Source organism: Notamacropus eugenii, chromosome 5 (genome assembly GCF_028372415.1).
Source record: "Notamacropus eugenii isolate mMacEug1 chromosome 5, mMacEug1.pri_v2, whole genome shotgun sequence".
Lineage (NCBI taxonomy): Eukaryota > Metazoa > Chordata > Mammalia > Diprotodontia > Macropodidae > Notamacropus > Notamacropus eugenii.
In genome coordinates, this window is record NC_092876.1 from 56667805 (window position 1) to 56692659 (window position 24855).

Genomic DNA, 24855 nt, shown 5'->3' on the forward strand with positions numbered 1-24855 from the left:
CAATCCTGGTCATGGAGATATTATAGTAAATTCGTAGGATCATCAACAATTTAGAGCTAGTAAGGACCTCCAGCTCCTTTAGGAAGGTAAAAAACGAGACCAGGACTGTCAGAGTGACTGAGGACCATAGGTGGAGAGCTAGAAGGGAACTCAGAGGGCTTTTTGGACAACCACCCCTAAATGTTAGGAAGTGACTGAAGTGAAATGACTCGTCACACAGCAAGTATCTTAAGATGGGGTTTGAATGTAGTTCTCCCTGATTTCTAATCCACTGCCCAATTCATGCTCTAAAACGACGAATGCGGGATATAGAAGCTCTGGAGGTCTTTCAGAGAACACCTGTGAAAGACCTCCAGAGCTTCTATATCCCCCACTACTTCAACTCTGGTGCTGGTGTGTATGCTCCGCCATGACCCGTCCTCTCAGGAGGTCAACAAGAAGCACAGGAGAGGGGAGAGCTAGATGAGAAGCTCAGACTGCTAGAAGCAGCAAAGACAACAAGGACATGGCGCCTGACCTCTGTGACCCTTCCTCAGTTGCTCTACTCACCTGCTCAGTGTAAATGCCATCCAGGGTTTTCACTTCTTGGGCTGCGGTGGAAGACTTGGGCTTGTGATCGCCATAGCCCTGGAGAAGCAAACAGCACAAGGGAGAGAATCTGTGAACGTGGGGATCTCGGGGGCAAGCCTCAACAAGGCTGCCCTTGCCACAACTCCCGGAGGGCCCATCTGCTGCCAGAGGCAGCCTCAGATACATGCATGAAGAACAGCTAGGAAGACCAGGAAGTCCAGGAGTTCTCCTTAGCACACCCACCTAACCCTCTTTGTGGAAAGGTATGGAGGTACAGGAGAGAGAATTCTGGGTTCTAGCTCTGCCTCTGGCACATCACTTGAACCCCTTGAGGCTCCCTCCCCTTGGTCTCATCTGTCAAAGGAAGATACAATCCTGCTACAATTAGCCTTCAAAGGCTGTTGTGGGGCAAGTGTTCTGTAAGCCCTTCAGTGTGAGCGTCTTGATCTAATATTCTGATAACTCTTATTTTCAACACAAACGTGACTCAGACAAGGTATCCCCAGGCTTCACCAACATGATGGCCAAAGGGTGACGTAGAAAAGGTGAACAACTCCAGTTTTGGAGATAGGTCAAGGAATTATTGAAATGTGGGCAAGTTACTTCTGATAATGCCCAAAACCAAGCAGCCAGGCAACCCAAGAGTGTAGGCTAAAACCCATGCCTAACCACCTCCCAGGCCAAGTCCATATCCTACCATAACAAGACAATCAGGGGTGAATTTTTAAATTTGAAAAATTCTAGGATGTCAAAATGACTTAAACACTTGAGTTTGGGGGGGTCCTATAGATAGAGGTTAAATAACGACAATTGACAGCCTTTTGCCCCATAATACTTAGAAAAGTGAGTCCAATATGTAACTTATGGCCCTGAACCAAAGTATCTGGGTTTACAGGAACCAGGTGTTCAAGCTTGGGGGTGTCTCACAAATTACTGACTCATCCCTCTATCACAGCCCCCATCCCAGAGTTAACCCTGCAGACATCAGGATTTACCATACATTCAAGTTTATACAGAAAAAGTCAAAGGACCATCGGCTAACATGCAAGCACACAAGTCTAAGGATACAATGGAAATAGGAGTCATAATTTATGTGACCAGACCCAAAACGCCAAAAGAAAGAGTCATGGACACTCCCTTTTCTTCAGTCCTTTTGAACATCAACTCCAGGGTTGCAAACGTTTGTCCCATTCCCCCTGCACCTTGGTCCCCCCCCACCTCCCCCATATTAAGTACCACCTTCCAGGGGCTATAGGTTCTCAGGCTTTTTAAGCGTATCCTGCCTGGTTTTGGTAACTACCTCAGCCCATTCCCAGCACACACCTCAATTCTAACATTTACAAACGTGCCCAAAGGTGATTCACCAAGAGTAACACTATCAGTCTTCATGGATATACTCTCTCTTCAAAGAATTCATAAGAACTTATGTCGAATCTTGTACTCACTGAGAACTCTCAACCCTAATCTTTTCCTTCTGGTCCCCATATTATTGTCTAATAGCTAATTCACTTCGGGTTTCCCAGTTCCAGCCTAGCCCCAGAGCCCGAGAGGCTGAGAGCCTGAAGTCCATAAAGGCAGGAGCTTTGTCATTCAATCTCTGCATCTCTCCCCAGGGTCTAGAGCACTGTTTCACAAGAAAAGAGCTACATATAAGGCTGCATTCACTCTTCTGAACTAAGAGGCTCATTTAACCTGCAGAAGTCAGAACGTGATCAGCATTGAAAGGGCACATACAATTCAAACGAAACTATAATGTGTATGCAGGGATTCGTGCCTGGCCTGGAGACACAGAAATGAACAGGGAGAGAATGAGGTCTCTGCCCCTGAAAGAGATGCTACAATTTAATGGAATACATACAGACAAGTGCGGGCAACAGAGAGCTTCTGGAGAAACTGGAATAGAGAATGAGAGACATCCAAGGCCAAGATCACAGTTAACCACAACCACAGAGAAGCACAGGTGCTAACAGCCAGAAAAGTTCTTATGATGAGATCAAAGAGCTAGACAGAAGGAAAGAAAACAAGGCTTACTAAGGACGTGCTATGTGCCAAGCACTGTGTTAAGCACTTCACAGCTATCCTGGGAGGGAGGGGTGACTGTTATACCCATTTTACTGATGAAGAACTGAGGTTAACAAAGGATAAATGGCTTGCCCAAGGTCACATCTAGAAACTGTCTGAGGCTAGATTTGAACTCAGGTCTTGACTCCAGGTCCACCCAGTTACCTTTATAAATCTTTACAGAAACCAGAGCCAAGCCCTAAACTGAACAGAAAACTGAAGTTCAAGCAAATTAAGTGATTTGCCAACACAGACAGTGAATATCAGGTGAGATCAGAGATGAGAATCACAGAATATCTGCATGAAAGTGTACAGACAGGAGGGGACAAAACAACATCAAGGAACAGTTAACAATCCAGCATAGCGAGAACATGGAGCATGTGCTGAGCCAGTGAGGGCAGAATGGGCTAGCAAAGCCAGAAGGAAGAGCCTGTAAGCCACTGTGAGAGAGGTGCAGAGGACACTTGGCCCTGGCCCAGAAAGAACCACTCATATGGCAAGAGATCACAGGATGACAGATTACAAGTTAGATATCAGGATGGTTTGGTCACAGAGAGAGAAGGGCCAAGTCCAACCCCCTCATCTTATAGATGCTGTAACCAAGGCACAGAGAGGTTAAGTGGCATGCCTTAAATCACTGAGAGAGTCTGAGGCATGGGGAGGAGACCTGCCCTGTCCCAGTCCCAAGTCACCCAGACGGGGCAAAGGGAAGCTCCCTGGCCTCACATCCCGCGTTCATTCCAGCGCACTGTGAAAAGATCAGACGATAGGTGGGACATGATTTACCACTTACATATGTAGAAAGAAAATGCTGAAATAAGGGTGATATCAAAATGGCAAAGATGACCAAACAGGAAAATGGCAAACGACAGAGGGGCCATGTGGAAAACAATGAACCTTGGTCCAGCCATTCTGGTAAGCAACTTGAAACTATGCAGAAAGCTACCAGACTGTGCAACTATGACTGCACAATACTGCTACGAGGCCTATCCCTCAACCTACCTCTACAGGACAAAGGAAAAAGACCCATGGAGACAAAAACATATACTTACAGCCCCTCAGGAAGAACTGGAAGCTAAAGAAGTGTCCATTCATCAAGGAAAAGAGGAACAAAGTATGTACAGTGTATGAATGGAAGAATCTTGTTATAGGGTTCCCTATGAATTGATACAGAGTAAAATGACGGGAGCCAGGAGAAAAACTGGTAAGATAACGACAACGTAAAAAAACTGCAAAATATAAGTATGATGATCAACGTAATAACCAGAAAGGGGGCACCTCAATGAGAGAGAGAGAGAGAGACAGACAGACAGAGAGAAGAAAGAACAGAAGGAAGGTCAGGAGTCACAGACAAAGAGCATGTTGAGAGTTATTCTATACAATGAGCTCGACATTAGAGATTCCCAGTTTTGTGTACAAGCTCCTCCATTTATTCCTTAATATATAGGGAAATGTTCCATTTTATCTGGTACTAAGGGGGATCAGTCAGAAAGGCCATGGTTCTGGAGCATCTTTCTTGCGGGGGGGACTGCGAGCCATATTCTGAGGAAGCTCAAATAACAGATTGTTGGGTTTGGGGCTGAAAGGAGATGAAGGATGTGGCCTTGGGCAGGAATGTGCATGGACGGCAAACTGGACGGCAAACTGAACAGCACAGACCGGAATCAAGGGTTTGGTTAGAAAAGTAGCAAAAGGAGGCTGGGAGAACGGGGGAGGACAGAGGAGATGGTAGGATCTCAAGGCCAGGATATGGGGTTGGATACAATAAGCATCATGGAACACAGGGAGGGGAAGGGAGGAGTCCAGGAACATCCCTGGTGAGGGGAGGGAGAACATCTAGAAGGTGACTGAGAATAACTCAAAAACTGAGGCCCTCTTAAAGAGGTCTACTATCATTTAAAAGAGAGAGAGCAGCCCATTCTTATCCAAACAAAAAAAATCCAAGAGAATGAAGAATATATACTGATTCCACTATGACATGGAGTTGGCTGGCCAGCATCAGTGTGGCTCTGTATTACATAAAAGGCATATATCCACAGCAAAACACCTATAGAGATGCACATGCATATGATGTGTGAATCTCTATCTCTGGATAGATGTGCATGACAACTAGAGGTGCAGGGCACATAACCCGCATGGCTATGTCTGTAAGACAAATAGACAGTGAGCTAAGCCATCAAGTGGAACAGAATGAATTGGGGAATTAAACAGTGATTCCAATGACACCTATCAACTTCTTGCCTCCCAAAACCATCTTTTCAACCCCATAGCTTTCTGTTGGCATTTTATTTTTGTGGTTCAGGAAACGCCACGAATTTGGCAGTGGAGGTAGGGGCTGGGCATCACAACAGCAGATCAGTACAAGGCAATGAAAGGGTGGGCACTCTCAGGAGGAGGGCTCTCTCAACTGTCCTCACTAGCACAGAAGAGGCCTCACAGACCTCCCTACTAAGGATCTCCACGATCAGAACAGGAGCTGGAGAGGAAGGCTAACAGAATGCTCAAATTCCAGGTGAGATTAAAGGGACCAGAGAGGCCTTCAAAGAGCAGAGAGCAGGGCCCTAGATAGAAGTCACAGGATTAAGAGTGGGACCTTAAAGGTTATCTATTTCATTTTGCCCCACCCCACCCCCCAACAATGAGGAAACTGAGACCCGGAGCTGTGAAGTGCTTTCTCCTGTCACACAGAGCTGGGAGAACAGGATCACAGGCAGAGGGGAGGAGAAGTCATAAATGGATTTCTAGCTGCACTGGAAGGGACAAGCCCACACCAAGAGAAGATTCAAGTATAAGGAAGGAGATGGTGAAAGGCTAAGTCTATGACAAGCTTGGTAGCCCTGTGATCAGGACAGCACTGCAGGGTGGTGCACAAGGACATGCAGGGAGTCCAAAGCTGCATGGCGGAGCAGGAAAGTGAGGAGCTACTCTTGTCCTCTGTCCTGGTGAGTGAGTGCATGTCCAGGGGGCCGTATTCTGAGCACCAAGCTTTAAGTAGGACATTTGTAAACTGGGCAGCCAGAAGGGTGAGGAGCCCTGAGGGTGTGCCACAGCAGCTGGAGGATCTGGGGACTTTCACCTGCCAAAGACTAATTTAGATGAAGGGAAGACAGGACTGCTTCAACATAGGAAGGGCCAACTTTCAACTTGCTCCCTCTGGCACCAGAAGAGAGATAAAAGCAACAGAAGGTTCAGAGGAGCAAATTCAAAGACCTGATGTCAGGAAAAACACCTGCTAAGAGAAAAACCTCCCCTCCCACCTCCTGTGTCCCAGGACGCTGCTCACTCTGCTCCTGTCCCTCCAGCCCCGTCCTCTGACTGACTGGGGAGGTCCTGCCTGGGACCACCACTGACGGTTGTGGCTCAGGCAGCCGAGCTCCCGGAACTCCAGGATTCCCATCCTGCCCTGGCCACAGGGGAACCTGCCCGGCCGCCCCCAGCACTCCCCAAAGAATGGCAGCTCATCTTTCAGCTTTTGTCTTCCCAACACAGCAGTGTCAGGTACATATTAAGTGCACAATAAATGGTTGCTCTCTGTCTCTCTCCTTTCTGCCCTGTCTTTCTTTCCCTTTCTCTCTTTTCCCCTTTGTTCCCTCCATCTCCTCCCACTGTTCTATGCATCTCTCCCTCCCTCTTCTGTGTCTCCCATTTTCCCCTCCTTCCCTCCTATCTTTCTCCCAGAAACAGAACAATCCAAAGCTGAAAGCGCGGTGCTGAGGTCAGCATGTCCCCCTCCTCACAGCTGGCTGCATGACTCCTTTTCTGTTGGTGATACTATAGCACACATTCCATAGAAAGGAGTCTTGCATGTTAAGTTACAGGCTGGACTCAACAGCTCTCTAAGTCCCGAGCGTCTGTGAACATGGAGAAAAGACACAGGCTGCTGACGGGTGGGAGGGACAACCAGTCAATGTCTAACTTTGGGTAAACCCAGGCAGGAGGAGATAGACAACAGGGACAATCTGGCCCAACATTATCTCATGTGTTCTCCCACAACAGCCTCAGACAGAAAGAAGGGAAAACTGGGGGGAAAACCGGGGAAAACAAAGAGCTTCACAATAACAGAATTCCAGTCTCTAGGCTTCCAAGTCCGGCCTCAGTTCACAGACCAGGATTCTCCAAACAGGAGCTGGGGACCTTCTGGGATGTTGCACAGAAAGGGATGGGAAAGGACCTCCTTCCAAGACCTGAATCATCACAAACAATTCCAAGTGGTCATTTCCCCCCAATACAAAAATGGTGCTAGTTTTAAAAAGAGGAAGGAGCACAGAAAAAAAAAAGACCAGACATCAACAGTGAAACCGGATGAGATCAAGATGTATGAAACACAAAAGAATAATTAGGGACACATAGGCAATGGACCTGGACCCTGGGGATTTCACTGCCACAAGAAACTCCCCCCACTGATGCTGGTCAGTGCCCTCTGTGCCACGTAATGGGTCTAGGAGTCTTTAACCTGGGAAAGCCTATGTATCCCCCTCCAAATAATATATTTAAATGCACAAAATACACAGGATTACAAAGGAAACCAATTCTGTTGGAACACTGCTATGGATATCTTTCCTAAAAAGTTCACAGAGCCAGGTTAAGAAATCCTGTCTGAAATTCCAAGACTCATGATGGAAATTACTATCCACATCCAGAGAAAGAACCAGGGGATGAAAGGAGAGTGGAGTAGACTGCTTTCACCTTTTTGATACTGCTGCTTTTTTCTTTCACTTGGTTTTTCCTTTTTGTAATGTGGAAATATGTTGAATATGATTATAAATGTATATAGCTCATATCAGATCAAATGTTGTCTTGAGGGGGGAAAGGAGGAAGAAAAAACTTTGGAATTCAAAATCTTATAAAAGAGAATGTTGAAAACTCCTACAAGGTACTGGAAAAAAAATACAATACTATTTTTAAAAAGCAAAAAGAAATTCTGTCTGAGAGTTGCTTAGAGAAGCGGTCAGCAAACCCTGCCTGAGGGCCCAGTCCAGCCTGCCATCACTTTTTGTACAGCCTGCAAGCTAAGAATGGTTTTAAGTTAAAAATTCCTTCTGCCCACCCTTGGCCTAGAGAACTCAGAAGTAAGCAACTGGGTGGGAGTGGGGCCGGGGGGCTAGTTTGGTTCACTCTGGGCTGACAGGACCACACCATGTGAAAGAGACAGGTCTTTCTGGCTCCAAGGCTGACTCTATCCATACCATGCTGCTACCTGAGAAATACGGAGGCAATTCCTGGATCTCCCACACCCCCCTTTTACATTACTTCCCATCACCCTGCCCCCAGGAGGCCTACATCCTGCTTGTACTTTCTAAGCCCTTGAGAGCTTTTCCTGCCAATGAACTTGGCAGCCCCAGACCAGGGGGTTTTGCCACCTGACATGTGGGTTCACAGCTGTATGCTGACACCACCTTTATAAACACCTCCATACGAAGCTCCCTTCCTTAGAATTGTAAATCCATATTTGAAAGCACCTAATAATTCTGAACGGGAACATAAGAAATATCTGTACCTCAGGAAGAGAAGAAACCTCCAACTGCATAGGGTTTCCCTTAACCTCCTCTTCTGACCTTCTAATGGGGAGCAGAGCTTCCTTTGGCCTCCTCTAAGACTCGACTCAAATCCCACCTTCTGCAGGAATGGCCTCGCCTGATCTTCATCCCCCAAACTTCACTGTTACTGCCCCATCCCTGAGATTACTTTTCATTCACCTAATTTATATCCATTATCTACCTACTGTATTCATACAGTCTCCCATTAAGCTGGTGGACAAGGACTCTGTTTTTGTCCTCTTTTGTATCCCTAGCTTGGTACACAGTAAGTGCTTAATACTGCTTACTGAATGACTTGATGCTTGGCCAGCAAGTATTCCCTTCATGAAAAAACTCCTGAGTAAGTAAGAATTTGATAAAGACCTAGAGTTCTGAGACAGACAAAGAACGAAGCCAGCTCACCAGTGGGGGTCTGGCAGATAGAAGACCCTCTCTCTCTGGTCCAGAGCCTCCCCTTTCCTACCATCCCCTGACTACTGGTTCCCATGCTTTTCAGCTGTTTGTAGATGGAAGATAAGGGGGTGAAAACAAGAATGGTCACATTTCTAGGAGTAAAGCACATGATTTGTAGGGGCAGCATCCAGGGTCCAACTGGAGCTGGGGGAGGAGGATGGGGGTGGCAGAGACAATAAAGCAGGATAAAAACTAGACGTCAGATTTACAAAGCACATTCCAGCCCAGAACCTCATGAGGTCCCAGATCAGGGTGTTATCATCACCTGCAATTTAAAGACTAAGTGGGACTCAGAAAGGCTAGATGCCTTGCCCTGGGTCAAAAGGCAGCAGTCTAGGATGACAAGCCTGTTCTCTTTCCACAAACAGGCCACACATTAAAGCCCATTCTCAAAATGCACTAGGTAGCCAGGTGGGACAGTGGGTAGAGACACAGGCTTGCAGTCTGGGCCTCAGACACTTAACTTGTATGTGACCTTGGGCAAATAATTTAATCCCTATGTGCCTCAGTTTCCTCATCTATAAAACAGGATAACACTAGCACTCACCTCCCAGGGTTGTAGTGAGGATCAAATGTTAACATTCATGAAGTGGTTAGCACTGTGCTTGGCACGTAGTATGAACTACTCAGTGCTAGTACTATTACTACGAAAATAAGCCAGAAAGCTACGTAGATAGGACAACCACTCCTTCCACCTCCCCTTCAGACGTCTAAGTGAAACAGGAAACTGCAGGTACGCAAACTTCTCAGGACACCTAGGCTACAATTTATAGTGATTATAGCACTGGTTTCTGAACCTTGTTTTCTCCCTGTGGCTCCCCTGGGAACTCTTGTAAAAAGCCGATGGACCCTCCTCAGAAAAATACTTTTAAACGCATAAAAGAAAAAGAGGCTTACAAAGGAAACTGGTTCTATAAAAATACAGTAATCACAACTTTTTAAAGTTCACAGATGCCAGGTCAAGAACCTGGGTCAGATTTATCAGAAACAGAACTTAATCCAGGTCCTTCTGAACTACAGTCAGCTCTCCAGCCACTTTATCACATGGTCCTGGTATCCCCATTTTACAGACAAGAAAACAGGCTCAGAAAGATAGTGGTATAGCAGAAAAAGAGGTGAACGTGTCAGTCAGGAGGAACCTGGGTTTGAACCCCAGCTCAGTCACTTATTACTAGCCACAGACAAGTGACATCACATCTCTAGGACTCAGTCTCTAGTCTCAGTCTCTGTACAATGAGGTGGCTAGACTCAATGACCTTCCAATCCTAGCTCTAAAACGCCGTGCAGGACTCTGCCCAAGGCACTAGGACTCAGGTCTCTTTCATGAAGTCCAGGATTCCTTACATTATACCACCCAGAAGTGGCCACTCTCAATTCCCTAGGAAGCAATTAACCATGTGTGCAGCCAAGGAAACAAGGCCTCAATTAAGGTGCATGCAGACTGAGCAAGGAGTCAGTGTGGTAGGCACCTCTGGGACAGGATCAGTAAAATGATGATCCATTAGCACTGCCCTAATCACTCTAGTCATTGAGACTAAAAACTGAGAAGACAGAATGAAAACCATTTAGTAAAGTGGGGGACCTCCCAAGAGACAGAGTCTAAAAGGCCACCAGTCGGTGACATCTGCTAATGACTACTTCCCTGTGCTGGTACTGAGGGGGCCTGAGCATCTGAAAAGGCTTTGATGGGCCTGCAAAAGTGGGAATTCAGTGGGTATTTATTTGTGTTCTAAGTTTTAACACTAGCCACTACTTGTCATGGAGGAATAGGCTGTGACACATGGGAGACTTAAAGCTGTCTCTAGCCATACAGAAAAGATTTGATGGGGCTGAGGGGTAATTGATTTTTAGAAAATTCTAACTTGATCTGCATTCATGTGGCCAAAACAGCTTTGGACTCACCAACTACTTCTTTGGAACAAAAATGTTGACCAGAAGAAGCCCCTGGCCACAGCTGGATCTAGACTTCACACATTTGGAGGCTAATAGGGCCCGGAGGCTAAAATAGCCAGAAATATGCAAAGGAGAATGCTTTGTACTTCAATCCTCTGTGCCTGGTCAAGAATAAATACTTGCTGATTATAAGCATGAGAAGACCATGGCAGGTCCTAAGGAGTAGCCTGAATCACACAGACATTAACTGATCTACCCAGGGCCACAAAGATGGTACCAGAGATAGGAGTGTTAACTTGGTGTTCCGGGATCCAAATCCAAAACTCTGTCTGCTTAGCATAACCAACTTTGTTTTATCACATTAATGCTATAGAATTATGAGTAAGTTTTTCAAAAAGGATCCTCACCAAAGCATTCAGGCTCAGGCCTGGGCACATACAAGTACCTTTAGTAAAGGTTCGTTGAATGAATTAATGCTTCAAGAAAAAGGAAAAAATACTTAGATACAAAAGATATGAAGACCAAAGAGTGCTAGGAACATGAGAACTGGGAAGAAGGGACCTTAGACAGACTCCTCCATGTCCCTTGATTTACAGGTGAGGAGGCCTAGGGATTTGACCCTGATGGAAGCAAGCACGACAGAAAGCTTGGTAGGCAGTTCTATCAACTAACAGGTGCCCTGGGCCTTGGACTCTTCCCTTCTCCTCCCCTTCCCCCTCTGAAGATGCTGCCTTCTTACCAATTCACCGAAGGTTGGAGATGGGCCCCAGCTGATTGTGCTCTCATCGGCAGCCACAATAATACTGCTCTTCCTGAAAAGAGAGAAAGAAGTGGTCACTGCTGGTCTTGGGGCCTCCTCCACTCCCCTGACCTGGGGTCGTTCTTGCAAGCTGTGGACTCAGGGATGCTGCTGAGGGCACTGCTTGCCTTTAGATCCCAGTGAAGCCCCAGCACCACAACCCTATTTTATCTCAGCATTTCAGATAATCATCAACAGCAGGAATTAATGTTCCAAGCAAAAGGGAAAAACATTTAAAACAAAAAAAAACAGCCTGCTTTTCGTTCTCTCGCTTAATATTTTTCCTGAGATCCTGCTGTAAGGGCAGCGGCCCACAGTGACCCAAGCCCCGTGATGATCAATCAATCACAGTTTAAGGGCCTCTTCTAGCCTCCTACTTTGCCAGGAGCAGGGATTCTAAGGCCATGCACCACTAACCCCAACACACAGCACAATTTTCTACAGATAAATTCCATACAATTACCCTCTAAAGTAAAAAGGTAGTAAAGCACTCTGAAAAACATCAAACATCTTGTAATTGTGACCTACTAATTATCTCCCACGTTACAGATGCAGAAGGAAACTGAGGTATGAAGGGGTAGAGTGCCTTGGCCAGCTATCAAGTGTTAGAGCAGGAATTGAACCCAAGTCTCCTGGATTTCCAGCTGTTCGCACAAGAAAAACCCTGAAGGGCCTTCCAGAAGCATTCCAGAACAGAACTCCTCTAATCTACTTGAACTCAGTCTTTAACCCCCTCCCCCCAAAACAAAAAAGCAGCCAGCCTTTCAGAACATGGCAGACGCTGTCAGACATGGTCTGACAATTTGCTAAATTGTCTTTTTTTAATCTTTACTGTTTAAACAAGGAATGGTTCTCTGAGCATAAAGGGGGAGGGATGTGTTACAAAGTGAGAGATATTTTTAAAAAACCATCAACAAAAGCTAAAATAAACAGCAACCCATGAACATAATAGCTTGTAAATACAGTTAGCATTTGGAGTTTACATGTTATTTGATCTGATCATCACAAGAAACCCTTCTGAGGAAAATGCTACTATCCCCATTTTATAGCTAAGGAAACTGAGGCAGACAGAGATTAGGGGACTTGCCCAGGATCACTCAGCTACTAAGTATCTGGGGTTGAATTTGAACTGACATCTCCCTGATTCTGGAGGTCCAGGGTTCCATACGCTGTGGTAGCACCTTGCTGCTTCTGTCAGACTAGTCAGGGCTACCACAGGGCGTTGGAAGCAGACCAATCAACCCCCAGGAAATCTTCCATGGTGCCATCTCATGACCTCAATCACTTCCCATGAAGGTTCCACATCCACAATGGACAGCTGCCTCTGTCCCCCTTTGCTCAGCACACACCGCCAAGAACATACTGCAGCTTCCTTTATCCGACCCTAGCCTCCTCTAATGTCACCTCATCTCTCCCCAGGCCTCAGTCTTTCTAAACTTGTAGCTCATGCACTAAACATTTATTAAACACCTACTTGATGCCAGGCACTGTCCTAAATGTTGGGAGACAGAAATGCTACAAAAGGCAGTCCCTGTCCTCGAAGAGCTTGTTTACCCGCTAATGTGGGAACATAACACTAAAGGAAGCTGGAAAACTGCCAGATGCCTGTTCCCTGCAAAGGTGAGCTTGGGAGGGGCCTATGGCTCCACAACCCATCAGAGGAGAAGGCACTATCAAAGACTGAGGCAATCAGCTCATCCTAAGGATGGCGGCCAAGTCTGGTGGAAGAGAGCTGCCTCTCCGCCAGGCTATCATGGCCCTCCAGCTCTACCTTCCTCCCTTCTCAACAGTGACCCAAGAGCTAAACAGCACAGTGTTCCTATGTGCTCTGTTCTCCAACACCCTGCCCCTTCACTATCCTCCAGCAAGTCCAGCCAAAGGTCAAGTCTGGGTCATTCCCAACTTTGGCCTCTTCTGCTGCCGTTGGCAAAAGGAAAGGTGATGGGGGGAGTCACTCAGCTGGGCTCAGTCTCTGACTAATATATGTCATGTATCTGCTCCTGGGCCTCACTGCATCAAGTCAATCCTTCCGGTCCTCCTAAAGCTGCTCCAAACCTTTTCTTCCCCCTTCAAGCCTCCCCTCCCCGATGCTCTCAAAAGAAGACTTGATCTTTACTTCACTAGAAAAATTCACTGTGGGCATCTCCCCCTTGCCCTCTCCAACTTTTGACACAAGGAGAGCATCTCTTGCCAAACCAACCCATATGTGTACATACATGCACACAAATACATACACACATACATATACCTAGATATAGATATATGTACAATCCCATCCTTTCGTCTCCACTCCTGTGAGTTGATGTCCCCCGCAAAAACACCATCCCCCTTCTCTTACTCATCTACAATCTTCTCTATAAAATCCCCACTAGACCCTAGCATCCCATCCAACCATCCAACCTTTCATGGTCAAACTCATAGGGAAAAGCTCCCTAAGCCACGGAATCTGCATCCTCAGCTCTCACTCACTTACCCTTGCAACCTGGCTGCCAATCTTATCAATCATTTGATCAGAATTGCCCTCTCCAAAGTTACCACTGATCTTCTAACTGCCTAATCTAATGGCCTTTTCCCTCAATTCTCATCCATCTTTCTTAATGTCCCTACAGCATTTAACACAGTTTACCTCCTCTACGTATGCTCCATTTTAGGCTTTCCCCCATGCCCCTGGAGATCCTCTTAGCTCAGAGTAATTTGCACTCTGGGCTCTCCTGCTACCTGTGTGGGCACCACTACTCAGGTTACTTTGCTGGCTCATCTTAGGTACCACATTCTTAAACTGTAGAAGTGCCCTAGAGATATATGTGTCTGAGGCCTCCTTCTCTACCAGATCTCCATTTCTGAGATCTCAGGTTCTCAGATTTTGTCCAACACTGACATTCTATGTTCTAAGGCCCCTCCCAGCTTTGACATCCTGGGTTCTAAGGGCCCTTCAAGCTATAACTGTCTTCATCAGCTCCCAGACACAATTATCTTTATGCAGAACACTGAGACTGACAGTCCTTTACATGCTGAGCCACTGCCCTGTCACAAACTTAGTGGCCATTCTGAACTAGACATCCCATGATCCCTCAAACAGAACTCAGGTTTCCCCCATATCCTCTCTAAGAAGCATCTCTATTTCTGTGCAGTTCACTAACACATCACCAGGCACCAGGGTCATCTGGGGCGCTCATACTCATTCATTCCCATCAAGGTCATTACTACTTCTGCCCCCCTCCACAATATTTGTCACATTCACCCACTTCTCTCTACTCCAACAGCCATAACCTTAGCTCAGGCCTCACATCTCGATTTTCCTTGATGCCAAGCACCTCTCCCCTCCATTCCATCACCCATACACCTGCCAGACATACTTCTAAATCAGATTTCACTTGGTCACTTCCTTCCTTAATAAATTCCAAGGCCAAACTGCTCACTTTGAGGAACAAATATAAAATCTCATTTGACTTTTTGAAGCATATCATGACCTACCTAACAGCTTTATTGGGCAGCTCAGTGACACAATGGACAGGGTATAGGGGGCCTTGAGTCAGGAACACCTGAGTTCAAATCCAGCCTCAGACACTTACTAAATGACTTGCAAGTCGAGAACCTGCTTGCCTCAGTTTTCTCAGCTGTAAAACAGGAATAGTGCTGCCACATACTTGTCTCCCAGAGCTGCTGTGAGGATCCAATGAAAGGCATGTCCTCAGTGCACAGCCCAGTGCCCAGCACACAGTAGGCACTGTATTACTGCTTCACAGCCCTCAGATGCTGCTCACACAAGTCCCTTTTTTGCACACAGGTTTCAGTCCCCAAAATGGCACCTTCTCCTCACATACTTTTTTAGACTCCCCAAGTTCCTTCAGAAGCTCAGTTCTTACGACAGGCTGCCCCAGATTTCCCAGAGCTGCTACTGCACCTTGCCTCCTCCCAAGCCTCCTGTGCATCCTGTGTACATAGTGCCTCTCCTATGGAAGGCAAATGCCAGGAAGGCAGAAACTTTTTCATCCCTTCCTTCCCTTACATGCCCAAATGCCTAGCCAGCACACAATAAGCACTTAGGGACTCTGTATGGCAGAGATCCTAGAAACTGAGTATGGAGAAAGAATCAAAGAAAGAGAAAGGGGTGGGGAGGAGCCTGACTTGCCCAAGACCACATGGAGGCTCTTAACCTGGAGCTTCAGAATTTTTTCTTCATTTTGAGAACTGTTATTCAATATAACTGGTTTCTTTTGCATTCTTCTGAAGTCTATTATTGGATACATTTAGACTTCTTCCCGAAGAAGGGACCCATAGCCTCGACCTATGAGTGCCAAAAAGATACATGTTCCAAAAATAAAAAGTGTGCCTACTATGTGCCTAGCACATAGTAGGTGCTTCATAAATGTTTACCAACTGACAGACTGAGTAAGCTCTGAATTCAGACACCAACACTTGGGTCCAGTCTCTAGTACAGAAGATGGCAACAATATCTGGTGTGCTGTTGGAGGAGAGAAGAGGATTTCATCTTGAGTTCATCAGTCACTTACCCACAAGCTAAGCTTCTAATTTTCCAGCCACAGAGGTCCTGAACAGCTTTGGGATACATGGTGGACTCCCGAGAAGTGTTGGTAGCACCCCAGAAAAACAGGCCACCTGGAGAAAACACACAACAAAGCCTAAGGAATCTTTGCAGGGGAAATTCGAGCTGCCTACCCTACATGCACCTGGTTCTTTACATGCTGTCCATCCCATTAGCAGATGATAAACTCCTAAGGGTCAGGACCAGTCTGGCCTTTCTTTGTATATCCAGTGCTTACAGTAGAGTGCAATGAATAAAAAGCTCTCAACTGATTAATCCAACTAGGAGGAGAGCTGACTGTGAAAGATATTGCTACCAGTCAATAAAGCACAGGTTACATTTCAAAAAAATAGATAATAATGAACAGAGTCTAGATTTGTGATTTCTTTGGAGAACTATTATAAGAGGAAAGTTCCTATATGAATACTTATCTGCACCTTTGGGCAAAATGTCGAAGAGGTGGATTATCTTCTGTGTTCTAAGGCCCTGCCAGTTCTGACATTCTATGTTCTAAGCACCCTGTCAAAAGTAAGACCTAAACTCATGTCTTCCAGGCTTTCTATCTAAGCTAGCTCTGTATTGAACACACCATGCAAGTGTTAACCTGCTTTAAAGCAAACATAACTTTCTTTCCTAATACTAAAAATGGGAAACATCTCTCTGTCTGTCTGTCCCCCTGCTGGAGCACTGGATTATGAAAGGTGGAATTATCCTGTTCTTAACACCTGCAAACACAGGGCCCAAACCAGGAAGAACAGCCACTAACCAACTTCACTGACGGCGAAGGAGCAGGTGTAGCCGGCGTAGATTTGTGCGGCCCCACGGCCCGGAAAATCAAAGAGCTTCACCAGGCGAGGGACCATCTCATCCTTCTGTTCTGCGTGGCCCAGCCGGCCATACCCTCCAAACCCCCAGGAGAAAACACGTTTCTGAGAGTCTAGAACCAGCTGTGTGGACAGAAGACAAGAGAACCCAAAGCTAAAATTAGAGAGTCAATTGTCAGTGGCTGGGACAAGATCCCAAATGAAGGACTGCTTGTTGTTTCCAAATCCAGGTAGGACAGCAGAGGCCAGAAGAGAATAGCACCTTGGGAGGCGGCAAACACAAGAATACGCACTGGGATGACACACGGAGTCCAAGGACAATCCACTATTTTTCCTTGCCAAGTTCCCCTCTTTATCTTAATTGTTCAAAGTCACCCATCTTTCCTCCTGTATCTGAAAGCAAGAAGGTTATATCTCCAGACAGCCAAGTAGTTCATTCCATTTCATATTCTAATATTGATTAAACTGCAGAAGAAACAAAGGAACAGGGAAACAGGCCAAGCACTTTCTGGATCCTTCTTTAGACACACACGCACATACACAGACACACAGACACACACGCGTGCACACACACACACCCTTCATAGTTAACCTCTTCTTTTTCAGACTGTTACATCATAAATCACCAATAATCAGAAATCAATCTACTGATCAGTTTTGCTGATTCTTTTTTCTTTGGGAGGGAAATGTAGGTGATGTAACCCAAAAGCTATCCATAAAAACCTATCTTTAAAAGGTTCAATCCGCCTTGGTCCGGTGAAGCCCAAGGTGGGAGCAAAGCAGTTACGTAATTTCCAGAGCTAAAAGAGACCCTGGAAACCACAGCATCTCCCCAATTAGGTTGGACCATTGCCTAGAGCAATGAAAGGGTAAGGGACCTATCCAGAGTCACTCAGAAATTAAGTGTCAAAGGCATGGGACTTGAACACTCAAGTGTCCCCGGTTTCAAGGCCATACTGCCAGCGTGGGAATATGCTTACAGGTATACTCACTGCTTTCTCCATCAGAAGGTAGGCTCCTTGAGAGTAGGGACTGTTTCATTCTTGTTCTTTATAGGGCACATAGTAAGTGCTCAATAAATGTCCATTGGTCAACTGATAAAATTACAGCTTATTTAAATATTAGTATTACCCAAACCATAATCTTCTATGCAGTATGAATAAAGAAGGGCTGGTTAAGGGGAAAAAAATGTCCGTAACAGCAGGTATTCTCCCCTTAAAATAGTAAATATAAAAATATGCATGTACCATGCATGCATAATTATGCAAAAATATTCCACCATATGTAACCATTTGGGTGGATAATAAGATTAATTTTCTCTTAATTTATGCCAAGATTGTCCCAAATACCCTTCAACATGGGTTAGGGTCACAAGATTGTAAGATTCAGAGGTAAAAGTACCTTGGAAAGGTACCCCTTCATTTTTCAGATGAGGATATTATAGTTACAGAAAATTCAACTGACTTATCTCAGGCCAAGAATATACTAAAAAACAGTTAAGATTCAAACCCAAGTTCTCCAACTCCAAATCCAACGTTCTTTCCACTCACTGCCCTTTGACTCCATGCTGACTCCCTCCCTTCTCCCTCCCAGACGCAATGCTGCACAAGTATTAGAACTGGTTCAGTCTTATATCAAGAGTCCCATGGAGTCCATGGCCAAGTTATTTTAGGAATCCCTACTGGCCCCACCCAGTCTGACACAGTGAAAATTTGGAGCCCAAGAGGGGTTTGGGTAAAAATACTATCTTTGTCACTTGCAGGTGAATTTATCATCCTCTCTGTATCCGCTTTTCTTCCTCTCTAAATGAGGGGAGGTGGACTTCACCTCAAAGATACCTTCCCTTCCTCTTCTAACTACAGATATGACCCCACAGAGATAAGGAGGCTGAGGTGCACAGACAGTGGTGTACTGCTCATACAATGAGTTAGAGGCTCCCTTAACAGCATGTGGTCTTCAGATCAGTCCAATAATGTCAAGGATACCCCAATGGGGTTACTTCCTAACAAAACCAATATGGAGACCGATGTGGACCACCATTCACTTGTTTGGATGTAACTCTCCCAAGGTGACAATGCAAAAAAAGAAAAAAAAAAGCCAATCTTACCGTGTGATTGGTGCCACAGGCAACATCTCGGACCACGACATTGGGAACTGGCAAAATCTGTCCATCTTTTGTCTTTTCAATGAAGATGGCTACTCGGCGGGGGACCAGCTCACAGTCATATTCTATCCTCTGAGCCCGGGCAATGAATTTCCCATCAGAATTGTGTCCTGCCACCATACAGAGATAGCCAAGATTTAAAAGCAGTAATATTTGGTAAAACAGACCAGCAATGGCCCATTTTTCATTATTAATTGGGGCAGAGCAAAGTCACTGGATCAGGGAGTGCAAAGTGACTGGGTGCAGGCAAAGTCCTCTAGTGACATGGACTGTGACTTGGAGGCATACATGCCCTCTCCCTGATTAACTGTAAACTCCTTGAGGGCAGCAGCCCTTTCACTTGGACGGTATTCCCATCACCTGACACAGAGCAGGTGTTTTAATAATTTAATAATGCCTACTGACTGGCTGGCCTTAACTCTCAGTAAACCTGTACTGCCAAGGCATCCTGCAGACCACCTACCCCTGGAGTGCTGAAAGGGAAGGCTCAGTTAGGTAAAACAAGGCTGCTTTGCAAGTCTGAGTTAACTAAGATGTCTGACCCAGGGGTCATCCAAAACACAGAAGCATATTCAAAGCAGTAGCACAAACATAAAAGGAAAGCTTTCTGGATTAGGGTAATCAGGGGAAAACAAATATGCTGAGAACCCCAAAGTATTTCAAAGCAAGCTTGGCTGACCAGCAAAGGCTATAGTTTGTAGAGTAGGTAACTACACAGATTAATTTCTCCTGGACAAAAATCAACTTAATACCATGTAAATTTCTGAGTTTCTTCTGACTCCTCCCTTATCTCTAGACCCAATCCAATCATATAGGCAGGCCTTTGCTCTCCTGTCTCTGGCACCCGTCAGCTCCTCTAGCCTCAATGCTGTCATCTTAGTACTGACCTTGATAACCATAGCGGCTGGATGGTGGGAACAGCTTCCTAGGAGGTCTTCTTACTACTACCACTCTCTCTAGCCTCTGTTTCCAGTCTTGTCTCATCTGACTCCCTTGTTAGGAACTCTAGTCCAAGTCAGACTTATTCTCTGTAACTCTCAATGTGTCTTGGCTGTTCAGTGCCTTACCCAGTCCCCTGGAGTTGATATTATCTCACTCTCTTTCTCTCTCTTCTCTCCCTTCATCCTGTCTCCCAACTTCCTTGAATTTCAAAGGATTCTCTGAAGTCCAGCTCAAATGCCACCTCTGTCACTGAGTCTGTTTTGATCTCCATCAAAAAGAGCCCACCACCCCCAGACCTGGGGTGGCTATTTGCTTTCCAACACACTTACCACTATTTGCCCATTCTGTCTTGTAAACTCTAAGGGGCATGGGCCAGGTCTCATCTAAACTTTCTATTCCCTCTGTCTGCCCCAGTCCCCAGCGCCTACCCTAATGTTCTACATAAACTTTGTGGACTGAATAATAAAGGGTTTTTGTTTGGGATACAGCACTGACAGGTCCTCCTTAGTATGTTGAGTGTTTACAGAGGGCAGGGAAACATACTTATTTTGGTTAAGCACTAAACACATCATTAGATAAAAGATTAAGGAGTCTCCTGGGTGATCTCCGTTTCTAAGAATCCCCTTCCAATATAATACACTTTGGTTCACTTTTGTTTACTCATTTCTGGCTGGCGTTGAGATAAATGTAGTTTTACATTATTCCATGGTCTGGGAAAACCTGACTTGAGTCTCAAGGGTCTAGATCAGGGGTGGGGAACCTGCAGTCTTGAGGCTACATGTGGCCCTCTAAGTCCTTGGGTTCAGCCCTTTGACTTAATACAAACTTCACAGAACAAATTCTCTTAATAAAAGAATTTGTTCTGTAAAACTTGAACTCATTCAAAAAGCTACAGGTTCCCCACCCCTGGACTAGATCAAGGGACTGAAAATGACAGCCCTAATCTGCCAACTCCTAGTCTAGATGGTCACCTCAGAATGAAGCAGACACCTCGAGTCCTTACTAGATCAGCCAGGACAGCATAGCTATGAGCCAGTTCATAGAGTACATTTTATTAATCATCCTGAGCCCTCTGGGCAACAGGGTTATGTTTTGGGTCTTCTCTTTGGGGAGGTTTGAGATGAAAAATGTCCTGGTTAATGAGGCAAATGATTGAATAACTGAGGACAGAGACAAATGAACAAAAACGCTAAGGTGTCATCTCCTGTACTCTGAGCTCGGTTTCCCATTTTTCCTTTCCTGGCTCAGGATAGGAAATGAAATGGGATATGAATGACCATGAACTTTAGAAGATCATGCCCTGCCCCTAGAGAACAAAAACGAAGTTGGGGACCCTGTCAAGTTCTGACTCTGGGTGTCTACGCAGAGAACTCCACCCTCCACATCTCATGTTACAATGCACTGAAAGTCTGCTGGAAGTTTACAAGCACTTAGTCGTGAACAGCTATTATCCGAGATCAATGGACCACACTTTTAAAACACGTATGTTTAGCCTTCACTGATTTCTGGTTCAAAATATGCAGTTGAGATAACAGAAGCTTTTAAGAAGAAGAGGCTGCCATACCCAGCTGACCATATTCAGGGCACCCAAAGGAGTAGAGGTTTCCTTTGCAGTCCATTATCATGCTGAACTCAGCCCCACAAGCCATTTTGGTAATTGGCTGGCCATTGTACATTATCTGGAAAGAAAAAACAATAAGTAAGGTTTTAAAATTAAAAGAGAAAAAGAAAAGGAGGGAAGAAGAGCAAGAGGAAAAGAGAATGAGAGGAGAGAAATGGATAAAGAAGGGAAGAGAGAAAGGGGAAGGATAGAGACAAAAGAAGAGAATTGGAAGAAGGGAGAAAAAATAGGGGAGGAAGAGAAAGAAGGAGGAAGAGAAGAGGAACAGGAGAAAGAGAGAAGAGAGAGGCTGGAGAGGAGGAAGGGAACGTATGACTGACAAGATAAACTTAAATCTTGCTCACCCTTTTGAAACAGACCATGAAACTGACAAGGCTATCAAGGGAATCTAAGGGGATCAACAAGGGGACCTCTTAGGGAAAGAGGTCTGGGAAGCACGAAGAGATGCATCTGGGAAGAGAGAAGGGGAACTGAAAGACATGGTCACAGAAGAACAGAGAGGTAAGTACACAAAGAATTAAAAAAAAAACAACCACTGCTTTACTCCTCGGGGTTTAAATTTATCACCCAAAAAAAGCTTTTCCAAGACTCTCTTCCAGTTTGACCTCATCTTTGAGCTCGTGTAACCGTAACAAAGGGAAGGAGGAAGAAACCCTGGCCAATCCATCCTTGAACCTTCCGGCATCAACTGTGGAGTATCTGGAGATGGAGTTCCTTACTGTCCTCTACTTCAGGATGTGAAAATCCCTCTGAGCAAGAAGCTGAGGGATGGGTCACTGTACTGACCGACAACCAGAGAGGGGAAGGCCATGGGTTTGCTCAGGAAGTAATTAAAAGGATTTCAGACACCTTCTCCATGACCCAGGAATCTCCTCGAGGCTGACTGAGATGATTGGTTCCCACCTATCCAACTTTAAAGATCACAGAATTCTACCCAAGTGGAAACTTAAGAGGCCAGTCAGTTAAGTCAAACTTTAAAGAAAAAGAGAGAGCCCAGAAAAAGGGACAAGGTTGCCCCGGGTCATACCTACGGGCAACAAATGACAACGGACTGGAAGCCAACACTTGCCAAGGCCAACGTCCTTAACAATGCTCCAGTTGCCCCCAGCTGGAGGTGGAGGTTACTAAAACTCATTCTCCCTGGCCCCTCATTCCCCCCATTTCCTACTAGATTCCAGATGGGAGCAACCAATTGAAAATGCAGTAGAACTCAACCAAAATTTACTAAAAGTCTTTCAGATACACAATGCCCTTAGACATGCTCTCAAGCAGTTTACAATCCAGAGTAGAAAGCATCAGACTCAACCAAAAATGAGTTTTTCAATTCCCTTCAAATTCACAGACGCATTTGTCTGAAGATTTTTTTTAACTTTCTAAGATTCAAACAATGGCATCCATGGCTCCTTTACCCCTTACCTTGTATGTGCTGCTCCCTGGGCATGGCAAACACGCCAACATCTAACGGAAAGAGCCCTGGACTTGGGAGTCAGAAACTCCAGTTCTGATTGTCCCTACCTGTAACCTCCCTCGCTGAGCCCTAGGATCATCATCTGCAAAATGCACGTAACATTTGTACTACTTATGAAAAAAGGGCGCTTTTAGGAAAGCAAAGCGCTGCATAATTGTGTTATAACAGTTTGTTTTTATCTCTATGCTGTTTTCCTTCCCAACTCATCTGTAAGCCACTTGTGGACAGGACCATGTCACAAATGTCTCTGTACCCTTAACACTGTACTGGGCACTCTGTGGGTACTCAAGCGAATGGTTTCTTGACCAAGATCTATTTAAAATGCTTATTTCAAAATTAGAAACAGATTTGCATGAGCACTAAAGGGGTTCCCAAGCACATTTTTTTTCCATTTAAAAATTAAATCTTCATGTCCTCTGCAACCTGTGACCAATAATGACCTGCATGGCAGCAGAAACACTAATGCACACTACAGAACAGAAGGTGAACAGTTGTAAAGTAAAGAGTAAACAACAGCTCTCATGAAGATGAAATAAAGGGAAGCTGCCAATGCTCAAGTCACCAAGCGGTAAGGCAGTCATCTTGATAATATCCATGGCCAAACCAAAGAGATCATCTTAGCCATCCACATCGTGAAAACTAAGTGGATGAAGAATGGGCATTGCCTATGTGATGGCACTGACGCTAGATGAGCAGCAGTCCATCAGGTACACCATCTCTCTCAAGCAAGTCCTAGGGATGGACAATGAACTGAGGTCAAAACTATCTAAAAGGAGGCTGGGGTTCATGGGGAAAACTGGGCAATGCTTTCACTGAACCCAAGCCACTCTCTACTGACAAAACTAAAGCCAAGATTCCTGGGACTTTACACAGTGACAACTCATGAAACACCATCATCTCAGATGAAAATAAGCCAGAAGTAAGGAAAGGAGCAAGCTGGGCTTATAAGAAGGTGGCAGCATATTATCTGTGCTAGGTAGAATCAGAGAAGTGATAGCAAAGATCGCAAAGACACAGAATTGTAGACCTTGTCCTGACAGCCTAGGAGAGGAAACAAGAGTCCCAAAGATGGGAAATGACTTGCTCAAGATCTCCCATCTATCCATCTGACAGTCTGGATAGATCCTTTATGGTAGAATTCTAGAAACATATAGCCAAGAGTCACACAATATGAAGTCACTGAGCAGCACTAGTAGAAATAAGGCTCACACCACAGAAATCTAAGGATCTGTTAATAAAGGCCAAAAGATGAGAATGGTGACTTGCAATGGAATAGGGAACTCTAGCAATGTAGGTCAATACCTTCTTGGGGACTTAGAGAGGTTGCCCCAACCACAGGGACACATTTGCCCAGAGTGACCAGGTCAGTATGTTATCAGAGGTAAGCCCTGAAACCTAAGCCATCCTGGTTTGGAGGATAGCCTTCCATCCCCTCTATCACTTAGCTGCCTATGAGTTGAAGCCTGAAATCAGAGAAAGTTTTCAGCTTTGTTCACAAAATAACAGAAGGAGCATAAGATGTGAATCTGTAAGTCATCCAAAGGCTTGCCTTTTTCCAGGTCGGCCTTCATGTCAAACAAAGAAAAGCAAGGTCCCATTTCTGAGAAAAAAAACCAAACCATAAGCCCCAAACTCCACTAGCCATGAGGAAAGAGACAGCTCATTACCTGTGCAGGGCTGGGGATAGCATCGGTCTGGTTGCCAAGGCCAAGTTGCCCCATCTTGTTCTCTCCAAATGCAAACACAGAACCAGTTTCTAGGAGGGAATAAAATAAAACGGGAAGAGAGTGAACATTCCAAATGCGATGGTGACTTAAAGCTGCCTCAAGTACAGAAGAATTAAACACAGTGATCACGTGCCAGAGAATGGAAACCAGACAGTGTTCCAAAGGTAGAATAAGCTGAGACTTTCCAGAATCATCATCTCCCATCAGAGAGCACAAAGAAAAGACTTGTTCCCATTTGCAAATGGAAACA

General features: G+C 45.3%; 1 protein-coding gene across 2 annotated transcripts in view; it reads right to left on the reverse strand.

Annotated features, from left to right (window-relative positions):
• The window catches only part of RCC2 (regulator of chromosome condensation 2), a 50197-nt gene that overhangs the window by 2711 nt on the left and 22631 nt on the right, over positions 1-24855 (reverse strand). For both annotated transcript variants that reach the window (XM_072609052.1, XM_072609053.1), the window contains 7 exons: positions 24546-24634; positions 21354-21468; positions 18791-18957; positions 16626-16806; positions 15828-15933; positions 11254-11326; positions 550-627 (listed from right to left, as the gene is read on the reverse strand). In XM_072609052.1, the coding sequence (XP_072465153.1) occupies positions 550-627; positions 11254-11326; positions 15828-15933; positions 16626-16806; positions 18791-18957; positions 21354-21468; positions 24546-24634 (809 nt within the window). The remainder of the gene's footprint in view (positions 1-549; positions 628-11253; positions 11327-15827; positions 15934-16625; positions 16807-18790; positions 18958-21353; positions 21469-24545; positions 24635-24855) is intronic.